At 40.2% G+C, this 18256-nt stretch overlaps 2 protein-coding genes across 2 annotated transcripts; one reads left to right on the forward strand and one right to left on the reverse strand.

Annotated features, from left to right (window-relative positions):
• grwd1 (glutamate-rich WD repeat containing 1) lies at window positions 1-11170 on the forward strand. The gene is made up of 7 exons (XM_008431570.3): window positions 1-326; window positions 415-532; window positions 4785-4950; window positions 5676-5886; window positions 6965-7110; window positions 7631-7822; window positions 10574-11170. Exons 1-7 carry the CDS (start codon window positions 122-124, stop codon window positions 10880-10882), a joined length of 1347 nt encoding a protein of 448 aa, XP_008429792.2. The 5' UTR covers window positions 1-121; the 3' UTR covers window positions 10883-11170.
• A 1396-nt stretch (window positions 11171-12566) lies between these two features.
• On the reverse strand, window positions 12567-17107 carry cdc42ep5 (CDC42 effector protein (Rho GTPase binding) 5). The gene is made up of 2 exons (XM_008431571.3): window positions 16941-17107; window positions 12567-16295 (listed from the first exon to the last, which is right to left on the reverse strand). Exon 2 carries the CDS (start codon window positions 16276-16278, stop codon window positions 15391-15393), a length of 888 nt encoding a protein of 295 aa, XP_008429793.2. The 5' UTR covers window positions 16279-16295; window positions 16941-17107; the 3' UTR covers window positions 12567-15390.
• Window positions 17108-18256: the final 1149 nt, after the last annotated feature.

Here is an 18256-nt window from a genome sequence, read left to right on the forward strand (position 1 = left end):
ATTCCCGTAAACAGGGTGGGAGAGAGAGAATGAGGGGAGAGGAGGAGGAGGAAGAGGAGGAGAAAGAGGGAGGACGCTCAAACCACGTGGCCGCTTCATAGACCGGAAGTGCCCTTCCAAGATGTCTGCGCCCGATGAGCACGCGTTAAACCGAGGAGAAGAAGGCGAGATGGCAGAGATGGAGGAAGAGGACGAAGGGGTAGAGATGGAAGAGGAAGGAGACGCGGGAAAGAAGGTGTACGTCCCCGGGATCGAGCCGCTTCAGCCCGGAGAGCAGCTGGAGATGGACCGCTCCGCGTACCGCATGTACCACGAGTGCCAAACAGGCGAGTTCGGACCCGGCCTGCTGGACGTGCTGCTCAAGCCAGACTGCAGGAGCTCCATCCAGGTTTAACTTTTTGACTTTTCGTTCAGGTGCTCCGTGCCTGAGCTTCGACGTGATGAAGGACGGAGACGGAGACAGCAGGCAGCAGTTCCCCGTGTCCATGCTGCTGTGCGCGGGCACGCAGGCTGAAACAGCCCTGAAGAACAGGTACCACACACTGCCGCTCACTTTTAGACTACTGGCTTATATCTTCCAGATTATTATTGCACATTTGTGTTACAAACAAAACAAAACAAAAGGGAAATAATTAGTAAAATAAAATACCCGAGTGGCAGGGTTTATTTGTTTTGGTGATTTGTTTTGTAGTTTTAGTTCAGGCTATTGGCAACAAGTTTTATTTTTTTTACACGCAGTAATAAACAATTAATCGCAGTAAATGATCTCGATAATTTCATATCGATGATTAGCATTGTTTTAAGACCAATTTTGTTCACACACATTTCGTAATCCATGTTATTTATTTATAGTTGTGTTCTATTTATAATATTTAAGAAATCTCCTAGTTACAGTGTTCAGTACAAAATGAAAGTTTCTCATTCTTTGAGAGGGCAAACTTGCATTATTATGTCATTACCATTATATTACTTGAAAATGGTCTCAAAACAACAATGTGATTGTTTACCGCAATAATTTTGAGGATAATTTATCATCTAGCAACATTTGTTGTCGGACCTGTTGCAATAATCAATAAATTAATTGCTCATGTAATAAATGAGTTGATTGCTGGAGATGGGCACCAGCACCCCTCTCCACCCCACTAGGGATAAGCCTGTAAGATAGTGGATGGATGGATGTGATTATTTAAAATGAGCTCAATGATATCCAGTCACATGGTTTATCATTTGTCTCTTTTCTCTTTCTACCAAAACCTGGATGATGAAAGTCTTCAGTCTGGTGCTTTGGTTTGTTTGAAGGACAATTTTGCTTGCAGAGACTTAAAAATTAATTTTATTTGTTGTTTCTGTTGTTTTGTTTTGTTTATTTTGGATATTTAAAATGTCTTCCAGTTCCAGGGTTAGATGTTCATTAGAATTTAAAGTTTATCGATCTTTGAGGATGCGTTCTCGCTTTATTATGCCATTGCCATTTAATTGGTTGTAAATATAAAAACAACAATCTTTCTGTTTATGGCAATAACTTCTGGGACAACCACATTTGTTATTGTGGCAGGTTTAGTGAAAAGCCACAATCTTGTTACAATGTTTTCTCACAAGTTAATCCAACACAAAGTAGTTTCTAATGGTGAGGTGGGACGCATTTGGCTGCATTTCTCCTCTCATTTTCACATAATCACCAGTCAAACTGTCTTCCCTCTTACTTGATTGCTTCTGCTTAGTGTTTACTGCAGTTAAGGTGACCGTAGCATTTTAAATTAATGCATCGCAAAGGACTGTAGCTTTGCTTAAATTAAGCTGTGTGTATCCTCACAGAAGCACCAGTTGTTGCTTTCTGTCTAGTGCATCTGCGATGCTATCAACAACTTTTTAAAGCTGTAGTTAGTATTTGTCTCAACACTTTGCTCTCTTTTTTTTTTGTTGTGGAGGAAAAAGTGGGAAGGGAGTGTCTCAAGAGACAACAGAAATGTTACATCTGCTCGCGTTTTCATCCAGCTGATCCGATCCAGCCTTGTTCCTGTGTTGGGACATCGACATGGCAAAGGATTCTCTGTGCTTGTTTAGCTGAGCGGAAAGCAAATGTTTACGTGAAGTTAACAGGACTGGTTGTGGTTTTAGTACGCACATAAAAAATAGATTACGTGTTTGCTTAGACTCCAAGTCAGTTGTTTACTCTTTTCTCAGACAGATTGAAGCTAAATCCATAAAACTGTTGTTTTGTTAAACATGCAGAAATATGCATGTGCAGCTTTCCACCAGATTACTGAAGTTTGATGTATCTGTGTTTGCTTTTTTGTCTTAAGCCTGATTATTGTGAAATTTGTTGCATAAGCTCGTTTCTTTGTTCCTTTGCATTCTTGCGCATTTTGTTACAATCCAACCATAAAAACTTTAATGTGATGGACCACAATGTGAATATAAGACAAATAAAACAGTATGTGTTATATTCAGATTGTACAGTGCCTTTAAAAAGTATCTTACTTTTTTATTGCTTTAATGGCTCAATCATGATCAACAAAATTTGTTTTTTTGACAAAACAAATTATAAATGACATTTATTTTATGTTGCATGTTAATTACTTTTTTTTTACGTTAAAGTATTTTTTTATTGTATTTTTATTTCTTTCCCTCAGGAAAGCCAAATGATGATTGTGATTGATTTTGTAAAACATCCAAGGGGATAAATATTTATTTAAAGGCTCTGAATATGTTCAGGTTTGAAGTTACTGCAGAAATGCATTTTTTCTCTCTTAACCAGTAATTAACCTAAATTATTAGAGGTGTGCCGATCGATCGGCCACCGATCATAATCGGCCACCGATCATAATCGGCCGATTTCCGTGAAAAAGTGTATGATCGGTGATCGCCGATCACGGTCCCTTGTTGCCGATCACACAAACCGATCACCTGCTTCTCATTTCGCAGCCTGCCTGTGCAGCTGGTCTCCTCTTTCCTTCATACTGCGCAAACGCGCAGCAACAAATCCTAAGCGATGTGGAACTATATAACGCACTGAGTGAATGGGGACGTTTGCGTGTTGCGGCGGAAAATTGAAGCAGGTCAAAATGCATCAACACAACGAAGCTAATATGGCATAAAAACAATGCCATACTTGAGGAGTTTGGCTACATCGAGGCTCACTACAGTAAAAAAGACATATGGAGGATCAGATAGCAGGTAAAGCAGCGCACAGCTACAAACACTCACCTATCAGGAAGTTTTCATTCAGTAACTCAGGATTGTTTATTGTAATGGATCCTGTATTTGCCTTTGAATGTTAAGTTTTATACTTGAATTTTTTGGCAATGTTGAGAGATTTTATTTTGGCTCTTTGCATTATTTAGCCTCTTCAGAGCCTTCATATGTTTTCAGTCTGTTAAAGATAGTATTATCAATAGCAGGACAATTTGCACAATGCCTGTTTTTTTCTTGGAAAAAGTTATTAAAAACAAATTTTTGTCTAAATTAAGGTGAATTCATGATTCCTTTTTCCACATAATGTAACCGGTAGTGCTTTTGATTAAAAAAATAATTATGTGATCGGTATCGGTGATCGGCCCTCATGGGTGATCGGAATCGGTATCGGCAGGAAAAAACCTGGTTGGCACATCTCTATAAATTATTGATTCTAACATTTGTCAAGTTATAGTTGTAATCGGGCTGCACAGTGGCGCAGTTGGTAGAGCTGTTGCCTTGCAGCAAGAAAGTGCTGGGTTCGATTCCCGGCCTCGGTCTTTCTGCATGGAGTTTGCATGTTCTCCCTGTGCATGCGTGGGTTTTCTCCGGGTACTCCAGTTTCCTCCCACAGTCCAAAAACATGACTGTCAGGTTTTTTGGCCTCTCCAAATTGCCCCTAGGTGTGAGTGTGTGTGTGTGTGTGTGCATGGTTGTGTGTCTCTGTGTTGCACTGCGACAGACTGGCGACCTGTCCAGGGTGAACCCTGCCTCTCGCCCGGAACGTTAGCTGGAGATAGGCACCAGCAATGCTCCTGACCCCATTAAGGGACAAGGGTGCAAGAAAATGGATGGATGGATGGATAGTTGTAATCACTTCATACCAATTATTCTCCTTTGCCACCTATTATTGGAAGATTTTGTATGTTTTGTGTTTTTCTTATCACAAAAATGAAGTTTCCTCCTGACAAAATAGGAGGGAAATGCCCATAAAGTAAATAATTGTTGAACTTTGTGTGTATATTTGCGTCTAAAGTAACTGAAAAGAAATTTAAAAATAGAAATTTAATATTTATGAATTTTTATTAAACTTTTGAGAAGAAATTAAAGGAAGAGGAAGTGTTATTCTCACTAATCTTTGCATTGCATTTATATATTTACCCCTTTACTCTGAAAACCGGAATAAAATCCAACCTATTGTGTCAAGAAGTCAAATTATTAATAAACTAAACAGTCCTCCTGTGATTATTTTAAGCTCAGTAAGATACTTCTGTTGAACTAAAGCTTTAGTAAATCTCTGAACGGTTCCTCTTGGCTTCGTTTCACATTGTGCAATATTGTTTTTAAGACTCTCCTTTTACATTAATGAATGACTGTCAGTGGTAGAAACAGACATTACACCCAGATAAAAGCAGACTTGTTCATGGTGAGCGGATTTCGGGTTAGCTCTCATGTAAATCCTTTACCTGCCAGTCAGGATTTAACTGAAAATCTGTCAGAACTTGAATATAAATCGAGTCCGTTAGAAGGTGGTGGGTGTTTTTTACTTTCACTCTCAAGCTCCTCTTTGTTCACCTTTCTGGCAAATGTGCTCCTCTCTCTCGCTGCAGACTTCTGGTGATGCGCATGCACAACCTTCATGGAACGGAGAAGGAAAACGAAGAGGAGGAAAGCAGCGATGAGGAAAGCGATGAAGAGGAGGAGGAGGAAGAGGATAAGAAGCCACAGCTGGAGCTGGCCATGATGCCTCACTATGGAGGGATTAACAGAGTTAGAGTAAGTCTGTCATTTTTTATATAGGTAAATCATAATTAGGGCACAGATTTTCTTTAAAGGAGAACTAATTAGCTTTATTTAACAGGTTAGTGTAGGTCTGTACGCTCTACAAAATGTTTGTTGTTTTTTTTTGCACATAATCATTCTTTGATAATGAGATTTTCGTTTGGTCAGTTCTGCCTAATTTGAGCTCCTTTCAGAATGAGCCATTTTAGGGCTCTTGTCACTTTAAATCAAAATTAGCTGTTGCTGGCGATGCCCTCAAATTCAACATTCACCCTCACACGTGAAAATGGCTGCAAAAAATACGGTTATACAACCGTACATCTTTGAAAAGCACAAGTAGAGCCTCCTGCGCAACCAACAAGAATGCAGCAAGTGGTTTCTGGATGGTAAGTCAACAGCAAATCACTTGTCTTTTCCAGCTGCCATTGTACAGCACAGTACAGCGGTAAAACCAGCTGACCAAACATGCTGGTACTCCATTTGGGTTGCTAGGTAACGCCAGTATGACTTGACCATTGGAAGGTTTTTAAAACGGCTCATTTTCCACACAATCAAAAACATAAACTTATTTCGTAAAAACAGAAGGAGGATTTTATTTGTTTGTTGTTGTTTTTACAGTTCTTGAGCTGTTTTTGGAAGCATTTGAAACCCAAATGGGAGCATAAAACATGTAAATTATAACAGGCCCCCTTTAATGGTTGGTTGAATTTATTTTCCAGGTGACCCAGTGTGGCGAGCTCCCATTGGCTGCAGTGTGGTCGGACAAGGGACAGGTAGAGATATTCGACCTTCGACCTCAGCTGGAGGCCATCCACAGCTCTGCTGCCATGGCAACGTTCGTCCAGCAGCAGAAAGAAGCTACACCGCTGTTCAGCTTCTCAGGACACATGAGTGAAGGCTTCGCGATTGATTGGTCCCCTAAAGTCCCAGGTGAGTCAAACTTCCTCCTGCAGACAGAAGGAAGAAAAAAAAAAAAAACAAGAATTTCTGCTGCAGGCCAAAAATAACAAAGACTTCGGCTATAATTGAGCTGGATGTCACGCTGTGGGTCTGATCAGAGGGAAAACTGGTAACCAGATCCAAGCATGACTTCAGGATGTAGAAACTTTAAAATGACAATAATAAAAAAAACAGAAAAAAAGGGCTTTCAGTTGAGTTGGATGTTCACAAAGTTAATTATAGATAATATTTTAAACAGAGGAAATTTAAGGGTGTCTCTAAGTTGAAGATTTAAAAATGTGGCGGGAAATGATCCCATTTGTTCCTTTGGATTTTAATAAAACGGTGCATCTTTTCCAGAGAAACTTGGATTAATATAAGAATTCAAATTCGAAAACGGTATTTAAAAGGAAATAACCTTCTGCATAGATACTAAGTACTGCTGTCGATCAGCCCTACTTGATGATCTTTAAGTACAGGACCTTGCAAAAACATCGACACTTTCTTTTTATATTTTATTTTGTTTTTTTATTGTAATGTGATGCCAGTGGGATTTCTGCAGTTGTCTCTTTCTGGATTCTTACGTCCCTAAAATGAGATTTTAAGGTTTGCTTTGCAGCACGTTGAGCCCTAACCTTCTGTGAGTTTCACCAGCCTAAACGATGGTGTAATAATTTATCAACTTTCTATAAAGGATATATCAAAGTTTAAGTGAAATATACTTTTTTGTTGCTATCCCTTTATATTTGGCCTCTAGTTAATTAAATGCATACTGAACATGATAGGATAAATAAAAAATAATACGCTAAATTACCTGGTTCATTCCAAGTTTTTTTTTTTAGTGCCATTGAAAATCTGAGAACCTAAACGGATTTCATTAAAGAATCAAAGTGAAACACTGTATTAAAGTGAAATTTCAGGATCATATTTTTCATTTTGATCACCAAATGTGCAGCAGAATGAAGGGAAATTAATCTTAAAGCCCAATACTTTTATCTAGTCCATCAAAGCTTTAAAAAAAACATAAAGACTAGACTTTTAATAGATTCTCCCGCGTTTTCCTCACCAGGTCGCCTCGTCAGCGGCGACTGCAGGAAGAACATCCACGTGTGGGAGCCTCGCGAGGGTGGAGCCTCGTGGCAGATCGACCAGAGACCGTTCAGCTCCCACAGCCAGTCGGTGGAGGATCTGCAGTGGTCTCCCACCGAAGCCACAGTATGTGCAATTATCAAGACACTGCGGGTCACATTCACAGGGCTTCCTCTGTTCCTCCTCCTCCTCTCAGATGAAAGGAGTTGAAGGCTCTGAGTTGGCGATGAGTGCATGAATGCTTTGATTAGACATGCATTAATGACGTCACGCTGAGCTCACCTGCTCTGTGCTCTGCAGGTTCTTGGCTGTGGGAAACGCAAAAAAACAAACAAAACACAGGGCGTGTCGAGTGAAATCACTGAGTGGATGAAAGTATGTTTATTGTAAAGGAACACCTGGCTCACTGCAATTATGTCGCAACACGAGGTTGCGGCTAAAATCGAAACAGTCCCCATCTTGTTTGAGGTTTGGGAGTGAGCAGCTTGCAAATTGAGGCTGGCTTGAGCCTTTTGCCAAAAAGAAGAAGAAGAAAAAAAGAAAGAACACAGTTGCTTTGTTTCAGACCTGGTTTATGTTGGTTGTGATTCACTGCTGACGTTTAAACAGTTGAAACGTTTTGTTGTTGTTTCTTTTCTTCTTTTAGGTTTTTGCGTCTTGCTCTGTTGACCAGTCCATCCGTATCTGGGATATCCGCGCCCCGCCAAACTCGATGCTCTCAGCCAATGAGGCTCATTCGTCAGACATCAATGTAATCAGCTGGAACAGGAGCGAGCCGTTCCTGCTGTCAGGAGGCGACGACGGACTCCTGAAGGTCTGGGACCTGCGACAGTTTAAGGTGGGAACCAGCACCAGCTTATCCAGAAAGACCTCGATAAACTACAATAACTTATAGAACTGAATCAAATCAAAACCAAATCAAATTTTATTTGCATAGCAACTTTCAGCAACAAGGCGTTTCAAAGTGCTTTACATCTTAAAAACACAAAATTACAAAGTCAACATTTTGCACATGAGATTATAGATAAATGAGTCATGATTAAGTTTCAAAAGCAACTCTAAACAGCTGGATTTTTAGTCTTGATTTACAGAAACTCGGTGTTTCAGCTGTTTAGCAGTTTTCAGAAAGTTTGTTCCAGATTTGTGGTGCATAGAAGCTGAATGATGCTGCTCCTCGTTTGGTTCTGGTTCTGGGGATGCAGAGCAGAACCAGAAGACCTGAGAGGTCTGTAAGGTTGATACAACCTACACAATTTATTTCTGTAATTAAATTTGATAAGTAAAACTTGTTTATTTCAGAGTGACTTTAGGTACAGATTAATGTATTTCATTTCTTTACATTTTGATGATTATGATTTACAGCTGGTTAAATTCAAATTTCTAAGACAATTAGAATTTCACACAAGACCAATAAAAAAGTATTTTTTACAGAAAAGTTGACTGAAAACTATCTATGTTTGCTGGTCAATAAATTACAGTGATATATATCATGGCCACTAAAACAGGTGTTGGTACAGAAAAACACATTTTTCTGGAGGATAAATTGTCTTAGAAATTATTGCGATAAACGGTAATGGTGATCATTGACCATTTTCAAGTAATATATAATATAATATAGTTAATAAAACTATAGTAATATAGTTTTTCCTCTTAATGAACCATGACTTTGTACAAAACACTTAGAAGACTTCATAAATATCCAAAATAAAACGCATCTAAAAACAATAAGTAAAATAGAAATAAAAGCCAATGCAACAACCAAAACCATAAATACGGTAGATTGTGAAGTCTCTGTAAACAAAATTATTGAGCTCATTTTAATTGATCATGCGATTAATTGCTTATTGCATCAGGCTTAATGTGGGCAGGTTCCAAGTCCTGCTGAAAACTGACGTCAGCGCCGCCACAAAGCTCATCTGCAGAGGGGAGCATGAGGAGCTCTAAAGTGACCTGGTGGACGGCGACGCTGACTTTTGTTGGAGTTCATTCACTTTGTTTCTGTGCTCCACCAGGTCCGTTAACCATTTCCAGGACCCGACCAGAACCCCTGAGTGTAAATTAGCTTTAGAAATGATGAGATTTGGTTATACATAAAAGCAGTCTTTAATGCTGAAAAATGATCAAATGTCACAAGCCATGTATGTCATGCGGATGGATCAGATAGTTACATTCACCGTCCAGCGCTGAGCCACACTTAGCTCACCTTAAACCAAGTGAGGCAAAGATTGTAGCGCGAGTTTAGCTTTTTATTCTTCTCTGCAGTCCGTACCCTCCCTAACAGGTAGTCTAATCAGTTTCAGTCTGTTTACGTGTGACTGCCGGCAGTCACACGTAAACATGGTTATGTAAGCTGCAGCGTGTAAGCAGATAAAAAAGATAGAGGAAAAGATGGAAACACTTTAAACTTGATACATCTCAGTGGAGCAACACCAGCAGCTCTCCAGTTCACCGCTTACTGTGGAAACTTCAAACTGGACTTTGGGCTGTGTGGATTTTGTGCTTCTCCACTGATTCCCCAGACTCTGGGACTGAGATTTCCAAAGGAAATTCAAACGCAACATTTATCTGATAACTGGCTCCTGAATGGATTTGCTACATAATCTCATCCAGGCTGCAGTAATTTTTGTTGCTTTTCCACCTTTTGCGCTACACTTTTTCCTTAAACTAAGGTTTCTATTAATAAGCAGCTTCTTCAGCAAATAACTTTGGTATTAGTGACTCCCTGCAAGACAAGCACCTTGTAGGCCATTTCATGCCCATTAAATGTGTTAAATTTCCTTTTTGGTGAGTTTTGCTGATTGCAATTTTCAAATTTTGAAAGAAACTAAAAATTGAATCGAGTTTTTTCTCTAGCCGTGAGCCGTGATCAGTAAAACGGACAGAAACCAGGAATCTGCAACAACCTCCTGTTTTTTAACTGGATTACTGAAGCAAATAAACTTTCCAATTACTCCTGTATACATCAGACAATTCCCACTGAGACTTGAGTGAATTTCTGTCATTGCAACATGAAAACCAATGTTTATAGGTTTGTATGTTGCATCAGATTGTCTGCAGCCTTGTTATTTATCCAGCTTCAGCTCAACGCAGACCTTTGTTCCATTTCATGGTTGTTACACAACTTTCCGACAATAATTAAGATGATTATTACCGCCCTCCTTTTAATCCGTGTGGAAACGTGTTGAGCTGCAGTTCCCGGAGTCAAACAAAACCATTAATGCTTCCACAAAAACAAAGTTAACATGCATATGGCCACTATGATAGAACGTAGTGGTGCACCAATCCATCGGCACCAATTTCCTTAATTAAGGGTGATTGGCGATTGGCCAATACTTGCATGTAAAGACTATCTTTTCCAACAATCTTGAGTCTAAAAATCAACCACTGTCCTCTTCTGCTCTGCAGTGAGAGGTTCGACTGACGGACCTGACCACCAGGTCACACTGTTACCAAATCAGCAACTTTCTTGCTATATTTCAGGCAAAAAAAACAAATTGGAATCGGCTAAATTCAGAATCGGCAGGTCAGACTTTTTAAAGATCGGTAATAAAATGGCCGTCCCACATTAACCGGCGTCTTTAACCTGCAGGCGGGTTGTCCGGTGGCCAGCTTCAAGCAGCACTGCGGCCCCATCACGTCGGTGGAGTGGAGCCCCGTGGACTCGAGCGTGTTCGCCGCCTCCGGGGCGGACGACGTCGTCAGCCAGTGGGACCTCTCCGTGGAGTCATGCGACGTGGGCGCCAGGGTGGAGGGGGTGAAGGATCTGCCCCCGCAGCTGCTGTTCCTGCACCAGGGTCAGTCGGAGATCAAGGAGATTCACTGGCACCCCCAGCTGCCCGGCGTGATGATCTCCACGGCCCTGTCAGGGTTTAACGTCTTCAGGACTATATCTGTGTAGGCCGTGGATGTGTGTGTGTGTGTGTGTGTGTGTGTGTGTGTGTGTGTGTGTGTGTGTGTGTGTGTGTGTGTGTGTGTGTGTGTGTGTGTGTGTGTTTTGCATTTAGTCGTAAATATGTGAATGGAGCTTGTAATAATGTAAATAACCTGGTTATATAAGTAATAACTATATTTCTGACATTTACTGGCAGAGAAAAGCGTATCATTAATTTTCTATATGCTCTACAGATGTGCAAACTGTTTTAGACATTTCTTCTTGCTCACCAACAATAAACAGTTTAAATTCTGATCTGCTTTGTTTCTACTCTTAAAGAAAAATTAACTTCATGCTAAAACTTATTCATAGTGTACTTAGATCAGAAGAAATGAGTCAGTTTGCCTCGTCGGTGATTGGCGTAATCTAGCACAGTAAAATATTTTATTGGGATTTTAGTGGCTAGACCAACACACAGTAGTGTGTTTGTTTAATCTTTTTGGGTTTTTGTAATACTTAAATATTCGTATTCAGTCAATACTTTGCAGAACCAGGTTTTGCTGTAATTACAGCTGCTCTGATTGGTTGCTTTTCACATCTAGTGACTGAATCCTTTGCTAATTCTTTGCAAACTACCTCATTCGCAGTAAGATTGTGGAGCTGAATGATTGGCATAGATTTTCAAACCATTTCATACAGTATGATTTCATCTTCCACTGCCATTATTCTACATGAAGATGAATTTCCCCCCAGTTTCAAGTCTGTAGCAGTTTTCTCTGGGCATACGTCAGTTTTACCTCCATATAGAAATTCATAATCTCTGATCAGATGAAGAAATCTATGCCCATGTCATAATTCTGCCACCACCATGTTTTACGGTGAGTTCGGGGTCATGTGTACTGTTGGTTTTTCTCTAAACGTACGGTTTATTGTTCTTATCTGATCACTTTCTTCCACATGTTTGCTCAGAATCTTTTCTTTCTTCTTTCTCTTAGTAATGTCTTTCTAGTTTCCACTTTTCCACAGAGGTCAGATTTGCATGGTGCACAATTAATGGTTGTCCCGTAACCACGGAGATCAGCTACCTTTACAAATCCAGGGAGCCATTTCTGTCCTCGCTTTTAATAACATTTGTATAGAGCCACTAAATCAGCATGGCCTTGAAGTTCACATTTGAAGCTCGTCTTGTTTTATGGTCAAATTAAATAACTGTTTTATTTGCAGGAGTTCAAAGAAAAACCTTGAAGCAGAAATACTTTTTCTGCACTGTGGAAAACGGAGAATATAAAAGGATTTTGACTGATTAAAAAAAGACAGAAGGAAAATAAATTATTGCACTATGTGTTATTTTGTTGTAGAAACTTTATGCAGATATATTTAGAAAATTGGTAAGAAAAAAACAAAAACCTCGGCTGCAGACTTGTGTTAACATATTCTCCAACCGGAGCTGTGGATCTCTGCAGCTCATCCACGATTTCCAGAAGTGTCTTGTTTTTATTTTTCTAACCTAACTCTGCTTTAAACGTCTTCACGACGTTCTGCCTGACCCGTCTGCTGTGTTTGTTCTCTTAAAAAACCTCTGAGCTCTTCACAGAACGGCTGGATTTGTGTTGAGATTAAACTGGACACAGGTGGAGTGCTGAACAACTTCTGATGTGGTTAGATGCACTGGATTTTATTCAGGGGTATTGTAATAAACTCAAATACACGCTAAACATTACAGATTTTTATTAATTTAGAAAATCATGCATCATTTTCCTTCCATTTCACTCGCGCACGACTTTTGTTGATCAACAGCTCAATGAAATATGCTGAATGTGACAAAATGAGGAACAACTGAGTGAATAATTTAAGGTGCTGCACTAAAATAAGAACACAAGAATCATTTAAGAGAAGAAAATTGTTTTGTGGCGCAATGTGATGACCGTCATCACATTGCACTACAAATAAAGTTACATAACTGTTCATTTTTAATTGGAGGTAACACTTTACAAGGCCTTTCCTTTCTTTGTGGCAGGAAACCTGGTATGTAGCCACCCCAGTCAAAGTGCCTAATTAAAATAGCAGACTCCTAATAAAGTGTAGAGGAGTTTGAGAAAGCATCTCAAACCCTCATATTACCCAAGCCTTGCATCAGAGAGGCAGTCAAAGCTGGTGCCAATAATAACTTTATTTTTACTGTAATGTTTTATTAAACCACAGGGTGACATTTCACAGGTTTTTTTAAACCAGCATTTTCAGCAGAAAGGTAAAATGGTATCTCCCTTTTACAGCATTTTTGCAACGAGCATTTAAGCCGAGAAAATTACGCAAGCAAAAAGTACAAAAATACAGTTTGTCCTGATTTATGAGTGACCTTTAAATCCCATGATTGTCTTCCTCTAACTAGAAAAAAAGATACCATTGCTACAGCCTGAAGGACAGCTTGGGGAGTTAAAAATAAAACCATCTCAGATGTGGTTTTGGTCAGAACCAGAAAACCTCACATTGCCAGATATGGAATGTGACAAATTCACAGTAACTCATTATCAACAACGCCTCTGTGGGCTGCAATGCTAAAGGCAAGGAGGCTGTTCTAAACATGCGATGCAGGACAAATAAGGATATAGCACAGTATGGAGTACAATAAGGCAAAGGATACAAGTCCCTTTAAGGCACATATAGGTAAAGGCCCGTGAACACAGCGCCGACTGCGTACAGACTATAAATTGGATATAAGAGTAGATTTAATCATAACAACCTGATCCATTTATCCTGAATCAAACTTTCCACAGAGCTTCAGTCTGGCAGCAAAGTTTCCAGCTGAATGAAGCGGATCAAAGTGCTACAAACTCTCCGCTGTTTGAGTGAGCAGATGATACAAAGTCTTGTTACCTTTGTTTAAACCGTATTTTCCAGTTGAGCAACATGTTAACTTGTGCGCCTTCGTTGGTTTATTTTAGCTTTACATTCAGATTGTTTCTGCTTCCCATTCAGCTGTAAAGTGGTAAATTAAGGAATGTGTTGTAAATACAGTATAAACCGGATCTTTTTACAGACGCTGGACAAAGACAAACTTTTTTTCCTTCATTATCTGACATTAAATCAGACTAGACGTTTTTTTTCCGCTTCAGATTCAGACATTTGCATACATTTCTTCAGTATTTGGTTTCTTTAAACAAGCAGTTTGCTGGAGTTTGGGCCCATTCTTCCTCACTGAACTGGTGTAACTGAGGCTTGCACCTTTTCAGCTCATCCCACTAATTATACAATCATGGCTTTGTGATGACCACTCCTGTGCATTAACTTTCTTTTCTTTCAGCCTGTTTTTTTTAATTAGGCGGTTATTGTTCATTTGAAACACCTATTTGTTCCCAAGCATTGACCTTTTGGTTGATGTCTTGAGATGCTGCCTAAATGTTTCCACATGTCGTTCATTTCTCATGATGATGACATCTATTTTATAGATTAGTCCCTCCTCCAGTAAACACTCGTACATCATACTGTCACCTCCTCAATTCAGGCTTGCAAGCTTCCACCTTCTTCTGTAATACGTTACGATGCTCATTCGGGCCAAGCGTTTAAATTTTAGTTTCATCAGACCACAGGACATTTTTACAAAGATTAGTTTCTTTATCCCTCAGGGCTTTGGCAAACTATAATTTAGCTCTTTAAATGGGAACTGTTACGCAAGGTTCACATTTTGTACTTCTATTTTGGTCTCGACTGTTTCTAAAAAGAGCCTAAGCACTTAAAAAAAACGCCCAGTAAAACGTTAATGTTCCCTGATGTCTAAAAAATTTGCTGTTTCAAAATCTTCTCAATGTAACGTCACAAATCAGTGGCTACAGACCCTCAGCAACCCCAGTGAAGCAAAGTCCGTTACCTAGCAACCCCTGCCAAAACCAGCCTATTGCCTAGCAACTCAAGTTGAGTTCCAACACCTTTGGTCAGCTGGGTTTACAGCTATATGCGCTGTACAATGGCTGCTGGAAAAGACAAGTGTTTTGTTGTCGACTTACCATCCAGAAACCGCTTGTTGCATTCTCATTGGTTATACAGGAGGCTCCACTTCTGCTTTTCAAAGTTGCACTATTGAATAGTTGCGCATCCGTTTTCCGCCATTTTCACGTATGTGTAAACATTGATTTTTGGGGGGTGTGGCCAGCAGATTTAAAGCGACAAGAGGCCCTAAAACAGCTCATTCTGCTCAAAATAGACAGAACTAATGAGACTAAAATCTCATTATCTAAGAATAATTTTGTGCAAAAAATGTAATAAACATGTTTTGTATAGCGCATTCATACCCTAAGCTGATCCAGGGACCGTTTTCACTGTGAATTATAATACTAATTTGAACAGCTTCGGTCAAAATCTCCACATGGCTGTTCATAAAAGCCATTATTATCAACCAAAGTTATTAAAACTGGAACGAAATGGTTTGATTTAATGTCAGACGGTGAGAAAAGAGGTTATGTTTCTTGTCATGGTGTATGTAAATATCTGGCTTCGACTGTATTTTCAAACTGTTCACATGGAATGTGAATACCTGTCCCCTATAGACCGATTTCATCATCGGACTCATCTTCAAACGAGTAGCCCCGTCCTTCCTCCTCCTCATCCTCCTCTGAATCAGTCTCTGAGTGGACGCCCTCTGACCTCCTCCTGTCCAGCTCGGTGACCCCGTTCGACTCTGAGCTGTGCGATGAAGAAGGACTGGGAGGCAAATCTGCGTTGTGGTTGCTCAACTCGGGTTCTCCCGCCGGACTCTTCCTCCTCCCGCTGTCGTCTCTCGCCGGGCTGTGGCATCCCAGCTGATCATCATCATCCTCGTCGTCGTGGAGGTCATAGGTTTGACCCTCCTCCTCTTCAGATGGCTGGCGGATGATCTCCTCTCGTTTGTCACTGAACCTCACCTTGGGTTTCAGCCCCCTGGACTTCAATCCGTTCTCGTCTGGTATCCTGCCGTCTTCATCCAAGCCGTTCCCGTTCACGGACATCTCCACATTCCCCCTGATTGCCTTCGTTTCCACCACTGATGTGTCACTCTTTGGGCTGAGCACGGCCTCCCCGTTGGAGCACAGCGACAAACTGTCCATCACCCCTAAAACGTCCCCAAGAATAGACGGACCCAGATCCAGATCCAGGTCCAGGTCCATGGTCAAGGAAGACACGGACTCCGAGTGCTGGAGCTGTGGGCTCTGTGGAGCATCCTCCCAAAGGTGGCCGTGGTTCACCGCCACCTCCGGGTCAGCAACCGGCAAGATCCCGGAACCACTCAGCTCGGAAGTGGTCGGACTGGGACCAGCGGTGGACAAGAAGGAGGTGTCTCCAAAGGCGTCGCCTCCCCTGCCGATGTGCATGGTGTGGCGAAAGTCCCCCAGGGGGGCGGAGATCATGGTGGGGTCCAGGCGGTGGGCCCGGGATGGTTTGTGGAGTGGCATGGCTTATGAGGGGAAAACTATGGGTGGAGAAGGAAAAAATAAGGGGAAAGAAGACCGAGCTAAATGAGACATAACACACAGACACTTCCTGATAAGACGCGGCTGAGTTGTGTAATGCAGTATGGGAAACCTATGAGCCTTTTGGCAGTGGTCCGGCTGTGAAGGCCATGCTGAGACTTGCACTTGAAGCACACTGTGCAGCGTTAGCACATACTTTTCTCTGCCCTCAGGGCTGCTTGAAGACAAAAACAAGACTGTAACCTTCTCTACAAAATAGAAGACATCTAAACGTTTTACAGTCATGAAAAAACGGAGGTAAACCCCTAAAATAGCTTAAAAATTAGTTAAAACTGCAGATGTGAACTTGAACTTATATCTTTCTTATAATTAATAACCTAAAAATAACTGACGGACTCTGTAGTGTAAAGCGGGAGTGGGACTGAGTGAGTTAATATATCAGTAGAGGGGGCTTCAAGGCCCAGCCCTCTGCCGCTTTTTAAGTTTCCTAACACTTAAAAACATCTAAAAATTACATAAACCGATTCTAAAGCACGAAGAATGGGTCTTAAATGTATTAAGAGAAACGTTTGAATCAACACAAAACTCCGCTTATCGACTGAGTTAACCAAGATTTACTGAGAGCGATTTAAAAAAAAACTTACTTCAAATTGTTTGTTTTTCTTTTTTCTTGGCTCCCGCTGCAGTGTCCACCTTTTTCATTTGTCTTTTCGCTTTCCTCTCCTCCTTCTCAACTTTTCCCTCGCTCTTTTCTCGCCGTCGTATGCCTGTGTGAGTTTTTCTTTTTCTTTTTTTTCCTCCTCCTTTCCAAAGGGATGGGCATGGACTGAGGAAGTGACGCGACAGGTTTTTTTTTTTTATCTCTCTCTTACTGGTAAGAGAGAAGAGCCGCAGCTGGTTTAAACCGGGTTTTCCGGATAGTTTGAAGGCACTCAAACGTATCACAGCGCTGTTAAATCAGTGCGTAATGACTTTATTTAGGTCAGAGTCTGTTTTTTAACGTAATCAAATATATATTTATCCCTTTAGGATCCCTTGGTGTTTTGTTTTTTGCACTTTATTATTTTTAAAACGTTGAGGTACATTCGTAAAATGTACACAATTTGATCAGGTTGAGTATTTTTGTGCTAATTTTTTTCCATCAAATGTATTTTAAATTGAACAGAGCATTTGGTGCACCCTTCATTTTCTTGCATTGCTTTTAATACCCTGCCACTGCAATTTGATTTTTGTTTTTCTTTGGGGGTTTTTTCCATTCTCAGCGTTTCCCTTATTTTGTTTTCCACTATGTCAAATTTGTTTTTACATGTTTTGAAGTCTACAAATTTGTATGCATTGGACGGGAAGAAAATGTACTTTTTGGATTTTTAGCAACTTTGCAGAAACAAGATGGATCAAATTGAATGTTTTTGACCCTAATAAAAAAAATTTGTTTCAGGCCAGAGTTAGGCTTCTTTCACTACATCATCACCTTTGGTGAGGTCAAAAGACATTTATTATATAAAAAAAAAACAAAAGACAAAGTATATTTAGACATTTTTCCATGATGATCTCTAAAATAGCAGTTTTGTTTGTCCTGCGGAAACACATGGTGGACTAAACAAAGAGACCTCTGGGGTAAAACATTAGAACATTGCATTGTCCCTTAACATAGAAGGTGATTTTCCTGATTCCCCTTCATTTAATGAAAAGTGGCCTAGATATAAAAATAAACTTGAAAGAACAATAAAGTTGTAAAATCATCAGTTATGTATGTATTGTTATTATTCATTGTTAATAACACCCAAAACCACATTGTCACTTTTTGTTGTTTTTTTTATGTTAAAACCACAAACTCAGATGCATTTATTAACATTTTTGTAATAGAACATAGAAAAGTAGTGCAAAAGAGACACGAGTTTCAAGAAATAAAACTTTGAAAAGTGCTCTGTGTTATTACATTCAGACTTCATTACTCTGA

Source organism: Poecilia reticulata, chromosome 16 (genome assembly GCF_904066995.2).
Source record: "Poecilia reticulata chromosome 16, P_reticulata-male-v2, whole genome shotgun sequence".
NCBI classification, from domain to species: Eukaryota; Metazoa; Chordata; class Actinopteri; order Cyprinodontiformes; family Poeciliidae; genus Poecilia; species Poecilia reticulata.